At 42.0% G+C, this 27,237-nt stretch overlaps 1 protein-coding gene across 5 annotated transcripts; it reads right to left on the bottom strand.

Annotated features, from left to right (window-relative positions):
* Window positions 1-1,817: 1,817 nt before the first annotated feature.
* On the bottom strand, window positions 1,818-26,359 carry vegfab (vascular endothelial growth factor Ab). Of its 5 annotated transcripts, XM_071413230.1 has the most exons (9): window positions 25,602-26,336; window positions 23,803-23,848; window positions 23,150-23,290; window positions 22,677-22,873; window positions 19,268-19,344; window positions 12,557-12,589; window positions 5,449-5,523; window positions 3,481-3,624; window positions 1,818-3,234 (listed from the first exon to the last, which is right to left on the bottom strand). In XM_071413230.1, exons 1-9 carry the CDS (start codon window positions 25,704-25,706, stop codon window positions 3,213-3,215), a joined length of 840 nt encoding a protein of 279 aa, XP_071269331.1. In that variant the 5' UTR covers window positions 25,707-26,336; the 3' UTR covers window positions 1,818-3,212. The 5 variants fall into 5 exon arrangements, with proteins under 5 accessions (XP_071269331.1, XP_071269334.1, XP_071269332.1 ...); XM_071413233.1 differs by lacking the exon at window positions 23,150-23,290 and having other exon boundaries at window positions 25,602-26,359; XM_071413231.1 differs by lacking the exon at window positions 5,449-5,523.
* Between the last annotated feature and the right edge of the window lie 878 nt (window positions 26,360-27,237).

The raw sequence follows: 27,237 nt of genomic DNA, 5'->3' as shown, positions 1-27,237 counted from the left end.
AATATAATTTGTAAATAATATGCTTTACTACTTTACACTGTCACAGAAAAAAACATGCTATCATTGAAAATTAAACAATAAGTACTAGGTAATTAGCCTAGTGGTTAAGAGTGTTGGGCCAGTAACCGAATGGTCACTGGTTCGAATCCCCTTAGCTGACTAGGCGAAAAATATGTTGATGTGCCCTTGATGAAGTTGCTGGTTGCTCTGAATGTCTAATAAATGACTGAAATGTACTATTTTCATGAAATCATATACTCTTGAGATGGCAGTGCATTCGTAAAGTATTCAGACCCCTTGACTTTTTCCACATTTTGTTATGTTACACCCTTACTCTAAAATTGATTAAATACATTTTCCCCTCAATCTACACACAATACCCCATAATGACAAAGCGAAAACAGTTTTTTCACAGGTGTGTATTAAAAATAAAAACAGAAATAGCTTATTTACATAAGTATTCAGACCCTTTGCTATGAGACTCGAAATTGAGTTCAGGTGCATCTTGTTTCCATTGATCATCCTTAAGATGTTTCTACAACTTGATTGGAGTCCCCCCGTCGTAAATGTTATTGATTGGACATGATTTGGAAAGGCACACACCTGTCTATATAAAAATCCCACAGTTGACAATGCATGTCAGAGCAAAATCAAGCCATGAGGTCAAAGGAATTGTCCTTAAAGCTCAGAGACAGGATTCTGTCGAGGCACAGATCTGGGAAGGTTACCAAAACATTTCTGCAGTATTTAAGGTCCCTAAGAACACAGACTTGTCCTAGAGCTGGCCAACCGGCGAAACTAAGCAATTGGGGGAGAAGGACCTTGGTCAGGGAGGTGACCAAGAACCCGATGGTCACTCTGGCAGAGGTCTAGAGTTCCTCTGTGGAGATGGGAGAACCTTACAGCAGAACAACTATCTCTGCAGCACTCCTCAGTAAAAGGCACATGACAGCCCGCTTGGAGTTTGCCAAAAGGCACCTAAAGACACCCATACCATGAGAAACAAGATTCTCTGGTCTGATGAAACCAAGATTTAACTCTTTGGTCTGAATGACAAGCATCTGGAGGAAACCTGGCGCAATCCCTACGGTGAAGCATGGGGGTGGCAGCATCATGTTGTGGGGATGTTTTTCAGAGGCAGGGACTGGGAGACTAGTCAGGATCGAGGGAAAGATGAACGGAGCAAATTACTGAGAGATACTTGATGAAAACCTGGTCCAGAGCGCTCAGGACCTCAGTCATGGGAGATGGTTCACCTTCCAACAGGACAACAACCCTAAGCACACAGCAAAGACAACACAGGAGCAGCTTCAGAACAAGTCAATGAATGTACTTGAATGGCCCAGCCAGAGCCTGGACTTGAACCCGATCGAACATCTCTGGAGAGACCTGAAAATAGCTGTGCAGCGACGCTCCCCATCCAACCTGACAAAGCTTGAGAGGATCTGCAGAGTAGAATGGGAGAAACTGCCCAAATACAGGTGTGCCAAGCTTGTAGCATCGTACCCAAGAAGACTCGAGGCTGTAATCACTGCCAAAGGTGATTCAACAAAGTACTGAGTAAAGGGTCTGAATAATTACGAAAAATTTGATTTCAGTAATTTTTTTATATATACATTTGCAAACATTTCTAGAAACCTGTTTTTGCTTTGTCATTATGGGGTAGTGTCTGTAGATTGATAAGCGGGGGGGAAACGATTTAATTCATTTTAGAATAAGGCCGTAACGTAACAAAAAAGGTCAAGGGGTCTGAATACTTTCCGAATGTACTGTAGGTTGCAGATTGCTAGCTGTAATACAAACACAAAATGGAAGCATTGACTTGGTAGGCCGAGCTTTCTTTTAGCAAGGGTTTATTGTTATTTGCGTGGTGGAGCTCAAGACAAGCATAAGCCTACTCTGCCTCTAAACCCCCCCCCCCCCCCACACACACACACACACTCACACTCACACTCACACACACGCACACACGAGCAGGGTGAAAATCACACGCAGCACCCCCACCTTAAAAAGGCCGTCCATACAAATGATCCATTTGAGGAATGTTTACATAAAGATTTTCCTTTCTTATAAAAGCCAAGAGCAGTGTCTCCTTGTAGCTAGGCAGAGAGGAGACGATAATGACATCACATAGCGGGGAGGGGGGAAACCCAAAAGAACATAACACTGTATATATAAATAGATCAAATTAAATACGGGTAGAGGACTGAATACTGAAAATACTCTAACATTATAAATTATCTATAGTGAACAATGACATAAGGGATATTAAGTATGTATAGTATATATACAGACAGACAGCTTGCCATCGATACTATTGCATTCTGTATTGAGTTCAACCGCAGACAGCGTACCATCCCCCTCCCCTCCGAAAAAAATATAATAATTTAAGAAGCAGATTCAGGATTTCTCACTCTGAAGTGATCAGCACAGTTTGTGAGGCACAGTTTCTCAATGGAATCAAGCTACAGTATCAGTTGTTTCTAGAGGTTTCCATGTATACCAAAATCAATCATCAGTATCCCTTTAGAAGTATTAATGGCACTCCAAATCCAGTTCCACTGCTAGAAAGGGCAGCAAAAGACAGTTCTAGCATTCCACAAGTTCTACGCATCAGTTCTAGAACTTGCTTTCAGGTAAAAGAAATTGTCACAAAGGGACAGATCCCCGTTTTCCCATTGCCTGTCCTGCCATTGCAATTGGGTTCCTGCAACGGGAGTCTATGGGTCAGTACTTTCCATCCCTCCAAGAATGTTCTCCCTTCTTCTCTTCCTCCTCTTTTCTGCTGATATATGTATCACATAGCTAGGTTGTTGTTTCTGATTCGACACATAACCCCTCATATATATCCAGTGAAGAATTTGCATAAATGAAATTACAACAAAACTGCAGTGCGGTCACACGCCAGTGAAATACAAAACCACACAGCTGTTTGCTTTTTTATAATGATGGGTTTTAGTTAGTTTTCTTTTAGCAGCAATAAAAATTCTGTACTTTTAGTATATACTTTAGTATATACAGATCTACATTGGGATGATTTTTCTGTCTGTTCATTTTCTTTCTCTTTCTCTTTCTCTCTCTGCTGTTTCTCAGTCAGTCCAGAGGAATGCTTTCCACAGAGAAAATGAGCTTAGAGTTTAAAGTTCAAAGTGCTGAGCTGTGAAACATCTTGTGAATATTCCATCATGTCATTTCATCTGAAGTTTGGCCTCTCATCTTCTTGGTTTGTCACATCTGGGGGACAAAGAGAAGAAAGACAGGCATTAAAAACAGAGAAGTAGGGCTGTATGGTTGTATGAAACACACACTTGATCTCATGCTCTGGGAACTGAGCGCCAATGTCTTGGTCAGGTTCTTGGCTAATGGTAGGCTCTTATGTGGTCAAGAAATGTCACCAAACACCATCTTGGTTACCATACCGAGTTATGAGGTCAAGAGTGATAAAACAAAAGTCCTCCTGACACCCACACACAAACACACCTGCAGGTCCTCTCGTTGAGCTCCAGGTAACGCGCCCGGCAGTGGGCATTGGAGTTTCTGCAGGAACACTGGCAGGTCAGAGGGTCCTGGATGAACCCCTGCTTCCTCCTCTCTGAACAGCCATCACAACATGGCTCGCACTGACTTTAGACAGACAGAGAGAGGAGAGGAAAAAGTGAAGGATGATGAAGAGGAGATTGGAGGAGGAGAAAGAGATAGGAAGGATGTTTATTAGAATGGTATTAATATGGAAACAACCTTGGAAGTGTTTTCTGACAACCCACACATGCTGCAACTTCATACTCCCAGTGTCACTGCCTATGTGTGAATGTTCTGTATGTGTGGGTATGTAAAGGAGGAGGAATTGTAGCATGTGACTGGAGGGTTGTACAAAAACGGACACTTTGCAAGCAGCAAAATTACCCCCAAAACCATTGCCCTCTCCCCAACTCATCCTATGCTGGCAGGGTGACCTCCTCCTACTGTCTCGTAGGGTGGTAGGGGGGAGTGATTCTTGATGATTGGCTTGCCCACGTACAGTATGCATTGTTTCGGTTAGACATGCACCAGCAAGCTTTGGCAGGGATGTGAGGCTTACAACACAAAACACTGTCAAATTCAACACATCCCAAAACTCTCTTTTTACATAATCAAATAAAACTCAGAGGTCGTCTTGTGCGTAAAGATACAGGATTCGATTTTATTGAATTAAAATGTTAAAAGTATTGTTTTTCCCATACAGATGTATGATCTTAATATGATCACTCATTTGTTGCTGAGAATTTTCCTGCACAGCAGGAAGTGCAAATTTGCAGTGCGAGTTAAAACTTCAGACTTGATTTGCCGTAACAAAAAATGTATGAATCCATTAATTATAATCCACATTTCCTGTTGCTGCAGGATTATTTTTCTGCTGTAGCAAACTGGCTCAAATTAAGATCCTACACCTGTAGACACAGATTAGATAGAGAACCAGTAGATAAGAGAATAGATCTGGTTTAAATGACAAAGAACACTAGAGAGACTGCACCATTCTGTTTCCACACAGAGGGGTTGATAGTGGACCAAACCATTTTCACAGAGTATGGGGGATGACAGACAGACATTCCATTGAGAACTAAAGGCACAGCAACGTGAACAGAACAACTCTATTATTTGACATTAAACCCATTGCAGAAACATGAGCAACTCTTTCTATTGAATTATTATTTATTTTTTTAATTGTTGAGACCCATGGAGACAAAGAGAACGCACAAATAGAACGGGCTAAACAACTTGTTGGTTTACATAACCCAGAAAGAAACAACAGTGTGATTGCCATCTCTCATATGCTCACATTGCAAACAAAGCCCAGATATGGCAGACGGAACAGCAAAAACCTGTTTGGAGGGATGAAAAGAAACAGAAGAAGAAAGGGGGAAAAGGGCGAGTGTGAGACACAGCAAAGCGAGACAGACTCAACACTGATGTAGGCCTTGGATGATCCCCACAACAGATACCGGATTAGTGAGATCGTCAGCAAAAAGCCATGCTGGTTGGTTCAGTTCTGTTATCTTTACCCTATCACTCCATACTTTCCCTCCATCCCCCCTAGGGTTCCTTATCACAAGGGGTGTGGGGTGAGGGTGGCAGTGAGGTATGGAGGCAGGGTTATGGGTGAATCGAGTGAGTTGTAGTGATTTGAGGTTGAAGTCACCCCTAACCATAGATATAGGATCAGATGTTATTTATTATTCAGGGACGACTTCTACCTACTCCGGTGGGATGGGGGTTCAGAAAAGCCTCATGCCAATTGATGCATGTGGTGGGATTGGGTGGTGGTGGTGGTATTGGGTGGAGTGGTGGGGCTGTGAATAGTGAGTGAGCAAATTAATTAATTAAAAAGGGGCAAATGAACTCCTCCCAAATAAGCTTAGAAGTGCCACACTCAAGTGCAGGTTGGGAGAGGAGAAGGCCGAGCTGACATACGCTTCACGATTCTTTTGGTCATGGTTTTTCTTTCGCTTTCTCTTTTGGCCTTTGCCCTTGCCTTTCCGGGGTTTTCTGGAAAAAAGAGAAAGAAGCACAACAACACTGATACATCTGAGAGGACGAGGAAAAGAGACACATATCAACCGAATAGAGAGTTCCGAGTTCAGTTAGTCAGTAAATCAAATCAATCGATCAATAGATCGTTCATTCACACAGAGGCTATAGGAGTGAGAGAATGGACTGAAATAGAATCAAATGGTCTCAATAAATCTAGTAAATAAGAATTGGACAAGTAAGCCTTGTCCGAGCCAGAACGGCCCATGAATCTAGAAGTTAAAACTTTGTCACTGTTGTAGCAAAATAAATTATCAAAAGAACACTGGCTTCTAGACATTCTTAGACCAAAAAGAAAGGGTTTCACAAGTTTAATATTTAAGTTTAGCTGTTTTTTTTGACCAAACACTCCCTCAGCTACTCTTAACATTCCCAAATGGATACTGGACTATAGATGGGTTGGTTGTTTAGCAACAAAACCGGCACTTGTGCAACTATGGGGCAAAATGGACAGGGTTGGCTTAGATTGTTGACAACATGTAAACTATACTGAACAAAAATATAAACGCAACATGTAAAGCATTGGTCTCATGTTTCATGAGCTGAAATAAAAGATCCAAGAAATGTTTAATATGCACAAAAAAGCTTATTTCTCTAAAATGTTGTGCACAAATTAATTTACATCCCTGTTAGTGAGCATTTCTCCTTTACCAAGATAATCTATCCACCTGACAGGTATGGCATATAAAGAAGCTGATTAAGCAGCATGGTCATTACACAGGTGCACCTGGTGCTGGGGACGATGAAAGACCACTCTAAAATGTACAGTTTTGTCACAACACAATGCCACAGATGTCTCAAATTGAGGGAGCCCGCAATTGGCATGCTGACTGTAGGAATGTCCACCAGAGCTGTTGCCAGAGAATTGAATGTTCATTTCTCTACCATGAGCCGCCTCCAACGTAGTTTTGGAGAATTTGAAAGTCTGTCCAACCGGCCTCACAACCGCAGACCACGTGTAACCACGCTAGCCCAGGACCTCCATATCCTGCTTCTTCCCCTGAGGGATCATATGAGACCAGCCACCCGGACAGCAGATGAAACTGTGGGTTTGCACAACCAAAGCATTTCTGAGAAACCGTCGTCCTCACCAGGGTCTTAACCTGACTGCAGTTCGGCGTCGTAACCGACTTCAGTGGGACAATGCTCACCTTCGATGGCCACTGGCACGCTGGAGAAGTGTGCTCTTCACAGATAAATCCCGGTTTCAACTGTACCGGGCAGATGGCAGACAGCATGTACGGTGTAGTGTGGGCAAGCGGTTAGCAGATGTCAACGTTGTGAACAGAGTGCCCAATGGTGGCGGTGGGGTTATGGTATAGACAGGCATAAGCTACGGACAACGAACACAATTGCATTTTATCAATGGCAATTTGAATGAACAGAGAAATCGTGTCGAGATCCTGAGGCCTATTGTCGTGCCATTCATCCACCGCCATCATCTGGAAGCTGAAAATGTCCCAGTTCTTCCATGGCCTGCATACTCACCAGACATGTCACCCATTGAGCATGTCTGGGATGCTCTGGATCAACATGTACGACAACGTGTTCCAGTTTCCACCAAAAACAACAACTTTGCATAGGCATTGAAGAGGAATGGGACAACATTCCACAGGCCACAATCAACCAACCTGATCAACTCTATGCGAAGGAGATGTATTGCGCTCCATGAGGCAAATGCCTTTTAAGCGTGCACATAGATGGATTAGCTGACAATGTCTTTTTTTATTTATTTTTTATTTTATTTTAAATGTTATCCCATTTTCTCCCCAATTTTCGTGGTATCCAATCGCTAGTAATTACTATCTTGTCTCATCGCTACAACTCCCGTACGGGCTCGGGAGAGACGAAGGTCGAAAGCCATGCGTACTCCGAAGCACAACCCAACCAAGCCGCACTGCTTCTTAACACAGCGCGCCTCCAACCCGGAAGCCAGCCGCACCAATGTGTCGGAGGAAACACCGTGTACCTGGCCCCCTTGGTTAGCGCACACTGCGCCCGGCCCGCCACAGGAGTCGCTGGAGCGCGATGAGACAAGGATATCCCTACCGGCCAAACCCTCCCTAACCCGGACGACGCTATGCCAATTGTGCGTCGCCCCACGGACCTCCCGGTCGCGGCCGGCTGCGACAGAGCCTGGGCGCGAACCCAGAGACTCTGGTGGCGCAGCTAGCACTGCAGTGCCCTAGACCACTGCGCCACCCGGGAGGCCTAGCTGACAATGTCATGAAAACTATAAGGGTCAGCCTAGTTCTCTTTTCACTAATCTGGGTCACCAGTCTTGGCTGATGGAACTCAACAAGCTCACTGCATAATTAGACGTTTTTGCACTTCTCAAAATTTCGAAGTTGTTCCAAACGTCACATTTCGAAGGGTTAAGGTTTTGGATGGGATTAAAATAACAAATGAGGGTCCACCACTCATGCAACATGCAACCTTTTGATCTGGAGTCATAGGATGACGGTTATCCACCACCCCCGTCCACAACACCCTATCAAATCCCAAGCCTAATTGATGGTAATAGCGCCCACTGTTGCCCAAGTAGGACTGTTGCCTAGTGTCCGGTTTTGAAGGCATTTCCCGACACCCTCAGGACACAGACAGACGTCCAATTTCAAAGTCAATCTTGAGCGATCTGCCTGTTTAAGTTGTTTGATATAACAGTACAATGAGCTCCAGGTAGTGTATAAATTCAGCAGATTTAACAGATGCTGGGTATATAACAAAATGTGACAAAGGAACATTTCCGTACAATGATTGGGTGAACCTAGACTAGAGTTAGCTTCCATAGGATGACTGATCAAGCCCATTGATCTTCAGAGATCTTTTGTACCATCATTAACACCACTGTGACTAACTACTATCGGCATGGCCGATTAATTAGGGGTGATTTCAATTTTCATAACAATCGGTAATCAGCATTTTTTTACGCTGATTATGGCGGATTACATTGCACTCCACGAGGAGACTGCGTGGCAGGCTGACCACCTGTTATGCGAGTGCAGCAAGGAGCCACGGTAAGTTGCTAGCTAGCATTAAACTTATCTTATAAAAAACAATGCTATTACTAGTTTAACTAGCTTGTCCTGCGTTGCATATTATCAATGAGGTGCCTGTTAATTTATCATCGAATCACAGTCTACTTCGCCAAACGGGTGATGCTTTAACAAGCACATTCGCAAAAAAAAGCACTGTCGTTGCACGAATGTACCTAACCATAAACATCAATGCCTTTGAAAAATCAATACACAAGTATATTTCTTTAAACCTGCATATTTAGTTAAAAGAAATTCATGTTAGCAGGCAATATTAACTAGGGAAATTGTGTCACTTCTCTTGCGTTCTGTGCAATCAGTCAGGGTATATGCAGCAGTTTGGGCCGCCTGGCTCGTTGCGAACTGTGTGAAGACCATTTCTTCCTAACAAAGACCGTAATTAATTTGCCAGAATTTTAAATAATTATGACATAACATTGAAGATTGTGCAATGTAACAGCAATATTTAGACTTATGGATGCCACCCGTTCGATAAAATACGTAACGGTTCCGTATTTCATTGAAAGAATAAACGTTTTGTTTTCGAAATTATAGTTTCCGGATTTGACCATATTAATGACCTAAGGCTCGTATTTCTGTGTATTTATTATATTATAATTAAGTCTATGATTTGATATTTGATAGAGCAGTCTGACTGAGCGGTGGTAGGAGGCAGCAGGCTCGTAAGCATTCATTCAAACAGCACTTTCCTGCGTTTGCCAGCAGCTCTTCGCAATGCTTGAAGCACAGCGCTGTTTATGACTTCAAGCCTATCAACTCCCGAGATTAGGCTGGCAATACTATAGTGCCTATAAGAACATCCAATAGTCAAAGGTATATGAAACACAAATGGTATAGAGATAAATAGTCCTATAATTCCTATAATGACTACAACCTAAAACTTCTTAACTGGGAATATTGAAGACTCATGTTAAAAGGAACCCCCTGCTTTCATATGTTCTCATGTTCTGAGCAAGGAACTTAAACGTTATCTTTTTTACATGGCACATATTGCACTTTTACTTTCTTCTCCAACACTGTGTTTTTGCATTACTTAAACCAAATTAAACATGTTTCATTATTTATTTGAGACTAAATAGATTTTTATTTATGTATTATATTAAGTTATAATAAAAGTGTTCATTCAATATTGTTGTAAATGTCATTATTACATATACATACACATATAAAAAATTGGCCGATTAATCAGTATTGTCTGTTTTTGGTCCTCCAATAATCGGTATCGGCTGTTTTTCGTCCTCCAATAATCGGTATCGGCGTTGAAAAATCATAATCGGTCAACCTCTACTAACTACCCAGGAGGCCCCTCACCCAGGGCCTGATTAATGCAGGGGCTTACATGGGTTGAAGCCCGGGGCCCCAAGGCCGTAGGGGGCCCTTAAAGCAGAGCTAAATTTAAATGTGTATATATATATTTCTTATTGCAACCGCCAAGAGGCGGATACATTTTTATTTTAAAAGTTTCACAGTTAAATTACATCTTTATTAGGCTCATAAAAAAAGTGTGTACTTGCAAGCGGGTGTACACATATGAAAAGGGGAGGGGTGCCCAAGAAAATATCTAAGCCCCAGGGCCTATGATTTCTTAATCCAGCCCTGCCGTCACCACAGCATGGTCAGATGTAAAAGTTGAGCAAACAGTAAAGCACGGTAGCATCAAAAACAAGAGTTGAATGTCCCCTGGGGCATCTCAGTGTAGAAACATGTTGGCAGGGAGCACTAAAGCCATCAGCCTTCAGACTCATAAATGGTTAAAACAAGGTCGGTCAGATAGGGTCTCAGAAACAAACCCTTATCTATACCGCTGGACACATGACATATAAAACCTAAATACAACCAAAGACCCTCGTATCCTGTAGGTTTAGGCAATAGGACAACTAGACAATCCCATGTAGAGGTGGAAAAATCAGTTGAACAAAAACAAGAAATCCACTAAAGCTAGACCCATAAACACACACAAAAATGGTTAAAGGGGGTTTCTAAAAACACACAGTTATCTACACATCACAGGATCCTGTAAAACATAAGTAAAGAAATGAACCCTGAGACATACTTAAACTTCTTATGGCTGAGATCCCGTTAACGGGATCGACTTGACAACAGCCAGTGAAAGTGCAGGGCGCCAAATTCAAACAACAGAAATCTCCAACTTAGAATTCCTCAAACATACAAGTATTTTACACCATTTTAAAGATAAACTTGTTGTTAATCCCACCACAGTGTCCGATTTCAAAAAGGCTTCACGACGAAAGCACACCATCTGATTATGTTAGGTCAGTACCTAGTCACAGAAAAACACAGCCATTTTTCCAGCCAAAGAGAGGAGTCACAAAAAGCAGAAATAGAGATAAAATGAATCACCAACCTTTGATGATCTTCATCAGATGACACTCATAGGACTTCATGTTACACAATACATGTATGTTTTGTTCGATAAAGTTCATATTTATATCCAAAAATCTCAGTTTACATTGGCGCGTTATGGTCAGTAATGTTGTGCCTCGAAAACATCCGGTGATTTTGCAGAGAGCCACATCAATTTACAGAAATACTCATAATAAACAATGAAAAAAGATACAAGTGTTATGCACAGAATTAAAGATATACTTCTCCTTATGCAACCGCTGTGTCAGATTTCAAAAAAACTTTACGGAAAAAGCACACCATGCAATAATCTGAGTACGGTGCTCAGACACAAAAACAAGCCATACAGGTACCCGCCATGTTGTGGAGTCAACAGAAGTCAGAAATGGCATTATAAATATTCACTTACCTTTGATGATCTTCATCAGAATGCACTCCCAGGAATCCCAGTTCCACAATAAATGTTTGTTTTGTTCGATAAAGTCCATAATTTATGTCCAAATACCTCCTTTTTGTTTGCGCGTTTAGTTCAAAAATCCAAATTCATGACGCCAAAGCCAGACGAAAAGTCCAAAAATTCCATTACAGTTAGTAGAAACATGTCAAACGATGTATAGAATCAATCTTTAGGATGTTTTTAACATAAATCTTCAATAAAGTTTCAACCGGAGAATTCCTTTGTCTGTAGAAATGCAATGGAACGCAGCTAACTCTCACGGGGGCACGCCTGAGTGAGCTCGTGGCACTCTGCCAGACCCCTGACTCAATCAGCTCTTATTACCCCCTCCTTCACAGTAGAAGCATCAAACAAGGTTCTAAAGACTGTTGACATCTAGTGGAAGCCTTAGGAAGTGCAATATGACCCCATAGACACTGTATATTGGATAGGCAAACCTACAAACCTCAGATTTCCCACTTCCTGGTAGGACTTTTTCCCAGGTTTTTGCCTGCCATATGTGTTCTGTTATACTCACAGACATCATTCAAACAGTTTTAGAAACTTCAGAGTGTTTTCTATCCAAATCTACTTAATAATATGCATATCTTAGCTTCTGGGCCTGAGTAGCAGGCAGTTTACTCTGGGTACCTTATTCATCCAAGCTACTCAATACTGCCCCCAGCCATAAGAAGTTGAAGGCCGGTACAGAGAGAAGGAATGTAAACAGAGTAATGTAACAGAGGAACGTAAGGAGCAGCAGGTGTATATAAAACAACATTAGATGACAGGAGCAGAGGACATTGACCTCATCAGGTGTCACTTATTCACCTGGGTGAAGCATTCTAGGGGTTTTCCGTGTGTCTCACCTGAGAGCTCAAAGGGCCATGAAATTAGAATGAATGAAGTGGATGTGATTCTTTGTGAGTTCCAGGAAGCTCATTGGAGCGGTGCCACATGGTAGTGCGAGTGATCATTTGATATGCTGTGTGTAACAACACACATTTTAAGAGAGAAATGCTAAAAATGTGTGAGCACAGGAGAAAGAGAACAGTGAAAGATAAAAGGAGAAAGACAATGACAAAGAGATAGACATCACTTCTCAAATCAACACAGAGCAAGAGTCTGTACTCACTTTTGTCTCTGTTCTTTCACTTCTTTCTTTGGCCTGAAAGATAGAAACAAACATGTTACCTTACAGCCCTTACCTTACTAATAAGCATGCACCCGTTAAGAAAATGACTGTAAGAACTGTTAAATCCCATTGCATTGATGAGGAATTGAAAAATGGTATGGTTGAGAAGGATGAGGCAAAAGGTATGCCATATAAATCTGGCAAACATAACTGCAAATTGAGAAATCTAAATAAAAAGAAGAGAACTAAACTATGAAATGAAAATAAATGCTATGAAGAATGACAGTAAAGCTTTGGAGCACCTTAAATTACATTTTGGGCAAAAAGGCAAACTTGGCTCCATCATTCATTGAATCAGATGGCTCGTTCATCACAAAACCCACTGATATTGCCAATTACTTTAATGATTTTTCCATTGGCAAGATTAGCAAAGTTAGGCATTACATGCCAGCAACAAACACTGACACTACACATCCTAGTATATCTGACCAAATTACGGACAAGCATTGTGCTTTTGAATTACGTAAAGTGAGTGTGGAAGAAGTGAAAAAATTATTATTGTCTATCAACATTTACAACCTGGATGGAGGGTTACTGAGGATAATAGTAGACGATATTGCCACTCCTATTTGACATATCTTCAATTTAAGCCTACTAGAGAGTGTGCGCCCTCGGGCCTGGAGGGAAGCAAAAGTCATTCCACTACCAAAGCCCCCTTTACTGGCTTAAATAGCCGACCAATCAGCCTGTTAGCAACCCTTAGTAAACTTTTGGAAAAAAATGGTCTTTGACCAGATACAATGCTATTTTAAAGTAAACAAATTGACAAGACTTTCAGCACGCTTATAGGGAAGGACATTCAACAAGCACAGCACTTACACAAATGACTGATGATTGGCTGAGAGAAATCGATGATAAAAAGATAGTGGGGGCTGTTTTGTTAGACTTCAGTGCGGCTTTTGACATTATCGATCAATGTCTGTTGCTAGAAAAACGTATGTGTTATGGCATTACACCCCCTGCTATATTGTGGATAAAGATTTACATGTCTATACAGATGGCACCATTTTACGGGCTCCTAACCATTGTGCTATTGTGTGTGTTTTTTCACGTTATTTGTTATTTTTTACATAATGTTTCTGCCACCGTCTCTTATGACCGACAAGAGCTTCTGGATATAAGGACCGCAGTTACTCACCTCGTACTGGACAAAGATTTTTCTTTAACGAGTCTGATGCGAAGGATCTACTTCAGACACCTGACAAGGCCAAAATCCCCATCATTCGCATGAAGAAGAGACAGATATCTGAGACATAGGTCGGGGTGCCTTGTAAGGATCCGACGAGGAGTAAGCAATCCGCCTTTACCATCATTAGCCAACGTGCAATCATTGGATAATAAAATGGACGAGCTCCGATCAAGACTATCCTACCAACGGGACAATAAAAACTGTAATATCTTATGTTCCACCGAGTCGTGGCTGAACGACGACATGGATAACATACAGCTGGCTGGGTTTTGGGTCCATCGGCAAGATAGGACAGCTGCCTCTGGCAAAAACAAGGGGTGGCGGTCTGTGTATATTTGTAAATAACAGCTGGTGCGCGAAATCTAATATTAAGGAAGTCTCGAGGTTTTGCTCGCCTGAGGTAGAGTATCTCATGATAAGTTGTAGACCACACTATTTACCTAGAGAGTTTATCTATATTTTCGTAGTTGTCCATTCCCCACCACAAACCGATGCTGGCACTTAGACGGCACTCAACAAGCTGTATAAGGCCATACGCAAACAAGAAAATGCTCATCCAGAGGTGGCATTCCTAGTGGCTGGGGACTTGCATGCAGGGAAACTTAAATCCGTTTCACCTAATTTCTACCAGCATGTTACATGTGCAACCAGAGGAAAAAAAACACTAGACCAGCTTTACTCCACACACAGAGACGAGTACAAAGCTCTGCCCCCGCCCTCCATTTGGCAAATCTGACCATAAACTATCCTCCTGATTCCTGCTTACAAGATAACTTGTAAGTACCAGTGACTCGATCAATAAGGAAGTGATCAGATGACGCAGATGCTAAGCTACAGGACTGTTTAGCTAGGACAGACTGGAATATGTTCGGGGATTCATCGGATGGCATTGAGGAGTACACCACATCAGTCACTGCCTTCATCAATAAGTGCATCGATGACGTTGTCCCCACAGTGACCGTAGGTACATACCTCAACCAGAAGCCATGAATTACAGGCAACATCCGCACTCAGCTAACGGATAGAGCTGCCACTTTCAAGGAGTGGGAAAGAAATCCTGCTATGCCCTCCGACGAACCATCAAAAAGGCAAAGCATCAATACAGGACTAAGATTGAATCGTGTTACACCGGCTCCGACACCCGTCGGATGTGGCAGGGCTTGCAAACTATTACGGACTACAAAGGGAAACACAGCCGCGAGCTGCCCAGTGACACGAGCCTACCAGACGAGCTAAAAAAAGTTCTATGCTCACTTCAAGGCAAGCAACACTGAAGCATGCGTGAGAGTATCAGCTGTTCCAGACGACTGTGTGATCACGCTCTCCGTAGCCGATGTGAGTAAGACCTTTAAATAGGTCAACATTCACAAGGCCGCAGGGCAAGACGGATTACCAGGACGTGCATTCCAAGCATGCGCTGACCAACGGACAAGTGTCATCACTGACATTTTCAAACTGTCCCTGACCGAGTCTGTAATACCAACATGTTTCAAGCAGACCACCATAGTCCATGTGCCCAAAAGCCCCATAGTAACGTGCCTAAATGACAACGGAACCGTAGCACTCACGTCTGTAGCCATGAAGTGCTTTGAAAGGCTGGTCATGGCTCACATCAACACCAACATCCCAGAAACCCTAGACCCACTCCAATTTGCATACCGTCTCAACAGATCCACAGATGATGCAATCCCTACTGCACTTCACACTGCCCTTTCCCACCTGGACAAAAGGAACACCTACATGAGAATGCTATTCATTACCTACAGCTCAGCGTTCAAAACCATAGTGCCCTCAAAGCTTATCAAAAAGCTAAGGAACCCTGGGACTAAACACCTCCCTCTGCAACTGGATCCTGGACTTCCTGACGGGCCGCCTCCAGGTTGTAAGGGTAGGTAACAACACATCTACCACGCTGATCCTCAACACGGGGAACCCTCAGGGGTGCGTACTCAGTCCCCTCCTGTACTCCCTGTTCACCCATGACTGCATGGCCAAGTATGACTACAACACCATCATTAAGTTAGCCGACGACACAACAGTGGTAGGTCTGATCACCGACAACAATTAGACAGCCTATAGGAAGGAGGTCAGAGACCTGGCCATGTGGTGCCAGGACAACAACCTCTCCCTCAACGTGATCAAGATGAAGGAGATGATTGTGGAAAAAGAGGACAGAGCACGCCCCCATTCTCATCGACAGGGCTGTAGTGGAGCAGGTTGAGAGCTTAAAGTTCCTTCCGTGTCCAAATCACCAAAAACTATCAAGGTCCAAACACACCAAGACAGTCGTGAAGAGGGCACGCCTATACCCCTCAGGAGACTGAAAACATTTGGCATGGGTGCTCAGATACTCAAAAGGTTCTACCATCGAGAGCATCCTGACTGGTTGCATCACTGCCTGGTATGGAAACTGCTCACCCTCTGACCACAAGGCACTACAGAGGGTAGTGTGTACAGCCCAGTACATCACTGGAGCAAATTTTCCTGCCATCCAGGACCTTTATACCAGGCGGTGTCAGAGGAAGGCCCTAAGAATTGCCAAAGACTCCAGCCACGATAGTCATAGACTGTTCTCTCTGCTACCGCACAGCAGGTGGTACCGGATCGCCAAGTCTAGGTCAAAAAGGCTTCTTTTAACTGCTTCTAACCCCAAGCCATGAGACTCCTGAACAGCTAATCAAATGGCTACCCGAACTATTTGCATTGCCCCCCCCCCCCCCATGTTTACGCTGCTGCTACGCTCTGTTTATTATCCATGCATAGTCACTTTACCTCTACCTACATTTACATATCTCAATTACCTCGACTAACCTGTGCGCCTGCACATTGACTCTGTACCGGTACCCCCTGTATATAACCTCGCTACAGTTATTTTATTGGTTGCTCCTTAATAAATAAATAAAAAATCTTTCTATTTTTCTTAATTATTAATTACATTTTTCTTGAATGGCATTGTTGGTTAAGGGCTTGTAAGTAAGCATTTCACTGTAAGGTCCTGTTGTATTCGGCGCATGTGACAAATAAAATTTGATTTGAACAGAACACAGAGGGTGTTCTCTAATGGAAGCCTCTCCAACATAATCCAGGTAGAATCCGTAAATCCCTAGGGCAGCTGTCTAGGCCCCTTAACTTTTAAAAATCTTTACCAACGACATGCCACTGGCTTTGAGTAAAGCCAGTGTGTCTATGTACGCGGATGACTCAACACTATACACATCAGCTACTACAATGACTGCAACACTTAACAAAGAGCTTCAGTTAGTTTCAGAATGGGTGGCAAGGAATAAGTTAGTCCTAAATATTTCAAAAACAAAAATCATTGTATTTGGGACAAATCATTTACTAAACCCTAAATCTCAACTAAATCTTGTAATGAATAATGTGGAAATTGAACAAGTTGAGGTGAATAAACTGCTCGGAGTAACCCTGGATTGTAAACTGTCATGGTCAAAACATATTGATACAACAGTAGCAAATATGGGGAGAAGACTGTCCATAATAAGGTTCTGCTCTGCCTTCTTAACAGCACTATCAACAAGGCATGTCCTACAGGCCCTAGATGTCACACCTGGACTACTGCTCCGTTGTGTGGTCAGGTGCCACAAAGAGGGAATTAGGAAAATTACAATTGGCTCAGAACAGGGCAGCACGGCTGACCCTTAATACACGGGGAGCTAACATTAATGACATGCATGTCAATCTCTCATGGCTCAAAGTGGAAAAGAGATTGACTTCATCACCACTTGTTTTGTTAAGAAGTGTTGACAAGCTGAATGTACCGTGTGGTCTCTTTAAACTACTAGCACACAGCTCGGACACCCATGCATACCCCACAAGACATGCCACCAGAGGTCTCTTCACAATCCCCAAGTCCAGACCAGACTATGGGAGGCGCACAGTACTACACAGAGCCATGACTACATGGAACTCTATTCCACATCAGGTAACTGACACAAGCAGTAGAGTCAGATTAAAAATTTAAAAAAAACAGGTAAAAATACACCTTATGGAACACAGGGACTGAAGAGACACACAAAGGTACAGACACACGCATACGCACACAAGCGCGTACATGTAGTACATGTAGTGGTGTAATAATGTCATATGATGTACTGTTTTTATATTTGTTTTATATGTAATGTAAGTGCCTTAATGTGTTTGGACCCCAGGAAGACTACTGTAGCTGCTGCCTTGGCAACAGCTAATGGGGATCCATAATAAATACAAAATCTAGCCCACCGTTTGTTTCTTTGTAAACCGATTCAGATCATCAACAGTGGACAGATAGATAGACATAGGCAGGATTCAGCTTGGGTGGCCCTGTAGCACTCTACTACTCTAGTGTTTTCCATCCCTGATCCCCAAGTAGTCATGACAAGAATGGCTTTCTCCCTGGCTTACCTCCTTGATTTGTTTTCACACACACACACACACACACACACACACACACACACACACACACACACACACACACACACACACACACACACACACACACACACACACACACACACACACACACACACACACACACACACACACACACACACACACACACACACACCACACAACACACAACACACACAATATCTGATAACAATAGCCAATTCTCAATTCTATTTTGTTGCTCAACTCCACAGCTCATTTCACTATAACTGATTATGGAGCAACGAATCCTCTGGCTCACAGCTAATCCAGTGTGTACAGGAGGCCAAGAATTGTGAAACGTCACGTTTAATTTCCCAGTACTCTCAATAGGTTCGTAGAAAACCATGTAAAACATTGCATTCTACTTATAAACTAGTTAGAGTTGTGAAAAGTGATTTACAAATCGTTTATTAATGGTTAACAAACAATGAATTAATGGTTTGAGCAGTTTATATGGTGGTTATGAAAAGGTGGAAAATTATACACACTGAATGTAGGACAGAAATCTTTATAAAATGTTAAATAAATGAATAGCTATGGCGTTAAAGGAAAAGCTGATACATGGTTCATACCATATCACTTTTCTGTGACCTGCAAAGTGTCTCAGAGTAGGAGTGCTGATCTATAGTAGGATCAGTTTTGCCTTAAGATCATAATGAATATGATAATATGGACAGGAGGGATCTGATCCTAAATCAGCACTCCTACTCTAAGACACTTTGTGGATACAGGCCCTGATCAGTGCTCAGTGTGATTGTAGATGGCACCCGGAAGTAGGAACGGACTCTTAGTTATCTAACAGAGACAATCAATATCGCTGTTTACAGTAAATGCCCCTGAATTCCTCGTAGAAGACCTCCATATGCCCTGAACTGAGAAGAACACTGGATTAGATAGTAGGCGTGTGTGTGTGTGTGTGTGTGTGTGTGTGTGTGTGTGTGTGTGTGTGTGTGTGTGTGTGTGTGTGTGTGTGTGTGTGTGTGTGTGTGTGTACATGCAGCAAGTGTACAAAATAATACTTAAACACATCTTACCTGCATTCACATGCACTGTGTTCTGTAAAACTCATAAAGATGTCATTTTCCTGCCTTTGCGGTTTTATTCTTTTTATCTGTGGAAACAAAAACAAGAGAAGACAGAGTCTAATATAGAACGGTCAAACATACTCACACAGACTCTCTCCTTTCCCACCATATACTATACACACACATATATTGTTTACACATTTTATACAACGGGTAAGTCTAATCCTGAATGCTGATTGGTTAAAACCGCATTCCAGCCAGTGTCTATTCCACAAGTTGTCACTGGCTAAATCTATGACGTTAAAATGCCTATTTACCCTGATCCACTGTCTCATCAGCCCAGCCAGGCAACTTATAAACTTGATCTCCTCTATAAAAAGCATCTAGACATTATTTCACATTTCTTTTAGACTAACACTTAGTTTTCAACAGCGGAGATTTGAAAAAACCTTCAATCTGTCTCTCCGACAATTGCAACATTGTTTCAATATTCAAATTTGATCTCCGGCTGTCCCATAGTAATGAACGAGTCGGGACGAGAGACAGGTGGGCAACATTTCTCAGCCAGTCGAAATCAGGAATCAGCTACAATAATTTTTATGGATATATACAAAAAAAGGTAAATTGAAAAAAGGTAAAAACGAAACGCAGATAATTTGCAGTCTTTCCAGCTTCAGTTTGAAGTGATTGTGTTACTGTAGCTGTGTTGTTAGCTAGCTCCACTGAACAAAAGTGTCCTGACGAGTGAGCACATTTTCTATGCCAGGTGAAATCGAGTCTCATTAGCTCATTGTTATGGATATAGCCAAATAAATGTCAATAGAAAACAGCTTAAACAAACGCAAATGCAGCTTCTTTGCTGTTATTCTGGCTGCACTTTTTGACATGACTGTAAGTTAGGCGTAGTTGGCTAGCTAGCAAGAAAGGGATAAGAACGTTGCTAGCCAGTTTGGAACATTTAGATCGAATGACTGGGTTGCGTCCATAGATGCATAGATGCATAGCAACCCTAGATTTGTGTCGGGACTATATCTTGTGGAAGGATGAAATAGTATGAATAAATTAATCAAAACGTTTTTAATGAAAATTTGTCAATCATTATTTGAATACGTTGGTAACCCGTTGTATAAAAGTGATAATGCCCTCGAAGACAGTGTTTGGAGGATATATTGGCACGGTTTGCCGGCCCGAGACGAAATCCTCCAAACACCGGCTTCTCGGGCATTATCACTTAATTATACTATTGCATTGTTGAATACTTGTTTCTGATTGGCTTGAAGGGCATTCTAGAGCATGCATTATTTCCCAATAATGCACAGTATATTTGCGCGGTAGAATTCAATGGCTCATACATGTTCTATGTTTGAGCTACTTTTGAAAGAAAATTTCAAATTGAAAACATTAATTGGCATTGTTGAATTCGATTTTCATAATGGCGAGCTAGGACTGATGGTTTGTTTAGTTAAACTAGAAAGTCTGTTTACCACGGCAACTACTGTAGGTAGTTGCCAATATATTTGGTATATTTGCACGGTAGAATTCAATGGCTATAGTCAGAGATGGGGACTCGAGTCATGTGACTTGGACTTGAGTATTACTCAAGTCAAATTTTGCGACTTAAGATTTTACTTGGCAAAAAAACAAACACTTGACTTTGACTTGAGCATCTATGACTGGTGACTTAACTTGGACTTGAGCTGTATGACTCGATATGTCATCTCACACACTATGTAAGCCTATCTGTCCTTCATATGGGAGTGCTGCAGGTTCTGTGCATTCTGTTCTGTGTCTTGAACAATCAGATTCACGGAAATCACAGGTTGCGCAGGCCAGGTACAAAGCACATCATTTAGCAAAGCGCACGCCGCCCCACTGTCCTACAGTATTTATTTAGCAAACGTGATTACACATCACTACCGACATACACAAGCAAAAACTTCACAGAAATGTTGCAGCAGCCTACACCTAAACTGTATGGGAAGAAAACGAGACAATTTCTCAGTTTGATCAACTCGGCTACTGCATAGGCAACTACAGCCGGCAGCTGCATAGGCTACAGCCAATGCTCCATGTCCCCTCTAGCCAGGGTTCTGTAGCCTATTTATAGACAATATATTTGTGTTAGGAGAAAATGTGAACTTGATCAAATTTGGTTAGGCTATATTCAAACTTGGGCTGGCTGGCTAAGCTACCATGAACTTTTCAATCCAAAAGTATTAAATGAAATGAATCGAACAACAGAATACTGATTACATAAATAGACTGTGTGAGTTACTTTTAATTGCAGTTGCATAGGCCTATACAATGCAAACCTGCATAAAGCAAGCTCAACCCTGTGAGTTCTATTGTCCAATTGCAATGGTTGTGTCTATGTAAAGGAAAGTATAGTTTTAAAATATAATTCATATTAACAAGTACAAGGTTGCTGCAGTCTGACAGGGTTTCCATCCTCCCAGGAATTTTTCCAAAATGTCTTTAAAACCATTTGACCTGTTTAGAACATATCTGTATACCTAGGTGGCAGGTAGCCTAGTGGATAAGGGCGTTGTGACAGTAACCGAAAGGTCGATGGTTCAAATCCCCGGGCCAACTAGGCGAAATATCTGTTGGTGTGCCCTTGAGCAAGGCACTTAACCCTAATTGCTCTGGATAAGAGTGTCTGCTAAATGACTAAAATGTAAATCTGGTCCCATTGCCCATATAAATAAATACCTTTTTACAACTACTAATTCATCACTGAACTCTGGAAAATAATGCAACTCCGTGGAAGCTTCCACGTCGTTCATTATTGTCCATAGAACGCATAGCCCCTCGTTGATTATCCCTTACATACATCTACATACATAGACCCATATAACTTGAGACACGCATGTAGCATAAGGGTATATGGATTGTCAGAAAGAGGCTGGAGAGATTCCTGAAAGGGATGTTATAGTATGTGAGGATAGGGGGAGGTTAGAGGCTATGGAAAGGGAGATAGTCAGTTGTCCAACTGAATGTATTCAACTGAAATGTGTCTTCCGCATTTAACCCAACCCCTCTGAATCAGAGAGATGCAGGGGGCTGCCTTAATCCATATCCACGTCTTCGGCAGCCGGGGAACAGTGGGTTAATATATGGGGTTAAAGTTTAAAGGGCTCTCATCTCCATAGTGATGTTACTGTGTTGTGAGGGGACATGGGGGATAGAGGAAATAACACAAAGAGAAAGAAGTATAGGGTTAAGTGTTTCACCTCCATTATGTTCTAAATGTCATTTTGGGGAGGTGTCCAGTCTAAATGTAAGCGGTTAAACAGTCAAAGGTCAGAGGTCAGTATCTCACCTCCTTGGTGATGTAACCGGTATATGTAGAAGTAGGGTTGTAGAAGAAGTGTGATGGAGATGTAAGGGTTAAAATATAAAACGCTCTGTCTCTCACCTCCATGGTCATGTTATGCGTGGAGGTTGGCGTGCACTCTAGCATCTCATCGTTGCAGCAGCCTGCGCAGCGCGTCAGCACCACACAGGATGGGATGAAGATATGTTCTACCTCCTCTGGGTACTCCTGTGCGATCTCTACCAGCAGCTCCCTGGGCTGACATAGGCTCTTATTGTACACCTCCATGAAGGATATCACTGTGGAGAGACATACACACACATTTAGTATACCAAGAACCTATACACACATACAGTAAATGATCAACAAACACAGGGTGGTTGTGGCAAGATCACACATGCATATTACAAAATATACATCTACTACATTAACTTCCCTTCAACAACCAGCATCTCCCACTGGGATCACCTATACAGTAATGCGTGCATACATTTTCGTAAGTCGCTATAGATAAAAGCATCTACTACAGTACATGCCATATGTACATTATATATTTTATTATTATATTATCTCACCCATCAAGGTGTCTCTCTCATTTCCTCTCTCACTGTGGCTCTGGTATGCTTCTGTACTGACTCCCTCTTTCAATCCCTCTCTCAGCCCCACAAAGCTTGGTACCTTCTGCACTGAAGCACTAAAAACATTGTAGCCTGGGGCTGCAAATGTTGGGAAAGACATTGAGACACCACAAACAGACAAAAACTCTGATTCCTCTTGGAGAGTAAAGGAGAAATGGGAAATCATAGCACACCCCCTGCAGTGTCCTATACCAGCCAAACCAAACATAGTATGAAACAATATCACATAACATTCAGCTTCTGATCGAAAGCAGCTCCATCCCAAATATATTGTGCAACTTATGTTTGTGTAAAGAACCCATGAGGGCCAGAGACTCAATTCCATTCTATAAAAACCTCACACAATATTTCAAATGGAATTCATGGATATTTTAAGTGAAAATTGACAACATTCTATTTGAAATGTGTTACTATGGCTTCAATGTTGGAGCCTATTCAGCCTGAGGACCTAGTGCAGTTACACTTCAGTCCACTAGAAGGTGTGGGTCTCCCTGTGCTCTCAATGTGAACCACACAAACCCTGTTTCCTTGGCAGTTTGCCTTCGAGGGAGCCCAATGAAAGCCCTTTTCCCACGGTGCCTTACACCTACCGCCGTCATGCGAAATCCTCCATCCTTCTTTCGGTATGTGGGCACTCTGCACGGGAGAAAGGAAAAGGGGCACACAAATTGGAGGTTAGATTGTAGCCTTACATTTTTGAATGTCATATTCCAGTGCAGTTCACAATCACTTAAGTGTAACCAAAGAGGCTACGTGGCGCAGACACGATATGACATTGGCGCTGTCAAAGATCAACCGGTTTGTTTGTTTTGTTTCAAAGCCAAGGCCTACATTGTCATTCACTGTGAAGATTGAAGAAGTTGTAAGCCTATGTTTGCAAATGTTACCATTTAATTCTCTACGCAACTCAACAGTCCACACTTGTTAATTGTTGCTACAATGACCCGTATCCAGCCCACAGTTTGCGACATTTCTCCACGGTGGGGATTGCTGTCAGCAGTCCTCCCACAGTGGTTGGCATCGATCCACTCATATACAAGCACGTACGTACACAGGCACGCACACACACACACCATCATCATCACACACGCACACACCATCACACACACACTTGTGCAATTTCTGCCCAGGATTGCATGAGGCCTGGAGATTCATTACCAAGTGGCTTTCACTAAGGACTACTGAGTTTAGTCGGAACAATGGAAGTGCATAATATCAACCTCAACCTGTTACCGCTGCTACCAGTTCTCAGTCTCACGTCAGAATTACACGTTAATCCATGTTTTAAACGTAAAATGTCAAAGTTGTTGCAAACGTCAAATTTCAAAGTGTTTAAGGCTATGTTTCAGCACTAAATCCAAATGTTTAAGGTTAGGCATTAACTTCGAATGGTTAAGGTTTCGGATAGGCTTAAAAAATATTAAATCACTAGATTCGAACTTGCAATATTTGTAATCAGAGGTAGATGCTTATGCCCATCCACAATCCCTGTCCACAACACTGAAACATACTTGAAGGTATTCATTGAAAATTAGGATTTCTTCTTAACTGACTTGCCTAGTTAAATAAAGGTAAAAAAAAAAAAAAGTAACAGCACTCACTGTTTGCCCTAGTGGCCAGTTTCCACATAATTTCCTGACTTCCTCTGACATGGACGGACGTCGAATACTGACTTGTATCAGGGGTGACTTGGCTGGACCATTTTCACCTGAACCTGAAAAGTCTCCTAAAGAGATATATTGGTTGGGGGTTTTGTATTATCATAAAAAGTTTTGCTCAAGGGTCATGTGGAGGCTTCAACATTTTGATTAATGATTTGCAAACCAGTATAGACCTACATTAATGTCTACCTTTTAAATAGTTAAACTAATGTTAAAGCCTTAATAAAATATTAAGCCAATGCACTATTTTTCAGAAATGTTAATTTAAAATGTAGGTGGGTAGTGGTATTCCGATAGTGCCTATTAAAATGAAACTGTAGGATCGAATGTGCAGGCAGTGAACCTGCTGCCATATCTCTGCAAATTCAAAATGCCGCTGCGCCTTTAAAAGCGTAATAATATCGCCAAGGTGGTTCTGAGCAGGCCCGCAATCACCAGTCTAGACTAAAGTTTATAACATTCGTTCAAAAACATTAGATAAGCCTATTCCACCTCTGAACGACAAAAACGCACCACACCAGACAGTAAATACATGAAGTTGGAACAGTGTCAGATTTGCTATTTAAATATATCCGATGCCACGAAACATTTTGAGGTTGTTAAAACATGAGCAATGACCTAACAAGGGGAGCGACAAGGACGACCTACACTTGACCATATTTCACAAATATAATACATTTCTTGACGTCCATTTAGAGACCCTGGGTCTGTTATGATACATAATTTACCTTGACAGCTGACAAATACAGAAGCGTCAGGAGAAATAAGGTTATCAAACTGTCAACAAAGTTCATGATTGAAATTCCAAATGCAAATGTCGATTTAAAATCCATGCGGGTCGTCTTGCGATTTCTTCCAAAGCATTTGTCAAATTTAAAACCGTAGTTTAATAACAACGTGTAAGAACTGTTAGAATTTCTGTTAATGGGGGACGGGGGGTTGCAGTGGCGTCAAATCCATTTTGGTCCCACTGTCGGAGCAGGCAAGACACCTGAGCAGAAATCCCTTGAGCATAGCGACTTTCAGCTGTTGCCAATAATTTTCAAGATATCCAGAAACATGAAAATCCAGGACGCGTATCTTCTCACATTGTTCTGAAGTAGACCTTTATTTTTTTCAAATAAAATTGCAATCCACATTACAGAAGTAATTTCATAGGTCTACTTGGTGTACCAGGGGTCTCCAAATGCGTGTCCATTGGATAAGGGGGACATGCGATTACAGAAACTCCCACTCCTACTGTATGTCAACCCCAGAATTACAATAACATTCAAAGAATATACTCTGTTTTACGAGATCTGTCAAACTTCCAAACATGACATTAACTGCGGTTTAATTTCGCGTTCTCCTGGTTTGAGTGATCCCAGCTCTCATCTACCCTACTGTCGCTAACGCATCACCGTAAAATAGTTTTGGAGGTCTACAACGTGTCCCCCTGGTTCCGTCTCTCGAGCGGCGAATATACTGTCGAATTGCCGTGCAGCACAGAGGGATTGGAAGCCCAGGGTGAGAATTTCAATTGCATTGGCTACTCCTCGGGTCCTCTCTCTTCACCTCCTTCGCAAAACCCATTGGATGAGAAAGTCAGAGGTCCCTCCTCTCTGACATTCTCTTCCAATGGGTTTTGAGAAGGAGGCGAGGAGCGAGGAGAGGACGCAAGGAGGTTGAAATTGAGAAAAGTACCGAAAGTGGTTCATTGGCTAAAAGGAGAGGTGGGCGTGGTTACCCAATCTTGACAGATGTGTGAGGTCAGATCGCAGTGTTCTGATACTGACCGCTTGTGCAGTGAGATTCATCAATCAAACCTTGACAATGGCCATGTGGATCAAATCCGTAATACATCATGGGTAAATTCAGACTGACTGACTAACAAATAATAATGAGTATTAAGATGCCCGATTGTAGAGTCAGTTGGGCTACAATGTCGAACAAGCCCTTTAACCATAGGCTGAACTTGGGTTTCATGTTTGGGAAAGCACATTTTCATATTAAAAATCCACCTTTATAATAAAGCATTCCATGCATCTTTGCATTTGCAAACTTCTAGCCTAGTATTCTTAATGTGATAATTTGATTGGAAAGTCATAATGTAGGCTAATAATATAACTCAATCACTGTTCGCAAAAAAATATTGTTCAATGCAGGGTGTAGTGGCATAGAGTAGGCCTAGGCTATATCAGATACATTTATTCTCTTTTCTTTGTACAGGAAAATGTTGGCCTTTTAGAAACACATTTAATGCAATTCTACTACAATTATATTACTGGAGATATTACCAGAATCCTTTTTAAGACGACAAAAATTTCAGGATAGCCTAATCTGAAGACACTGACAAACAGTTCAATAAAAATGAAATGATCTGAT

The sequence above is a fragment of the Salvelinus alpinus genome, chromosome 8 (genome assembly GCF_045679555.1).
Source record: "Salvelinus alpinus chromosome 8, SLU_Salpinus.1, whole genome shotgun sequence".
NCBI classification, from domain to species: Eukaryota; Metazoa; Chordata; class Actinopteri; order Salmoniformes; family Salmonidae; genus Salvelinus; species Salvelinus alpinus.
This window is presented reverse-complemented; position numbering and strand designations above follow the sequence as displayed.

Coding starts and splice junctions, on each gene's coding strand:
- vegfab (XM_071413230.1), bottom strand. CDS start 25,706: ATGGATTTTAAATCGACATTTGCATTTGGAATTTCAATCATGAACTTT. Junction 3,625..5,448: donor GACCAAAAGAATCGTGAAGC/GTATGTCAGCTC, acceptor GTCTGTCTAAAG/TCAGTGCGAGCCATGTTGTG. Junction 3,235..3,480: donor CTCAACGAGAGGACCTGCAG/GTGTGTTTGTGT, acceptor TTTGTCCCCCAG/ATGTGACAAACCAAGAAGAT.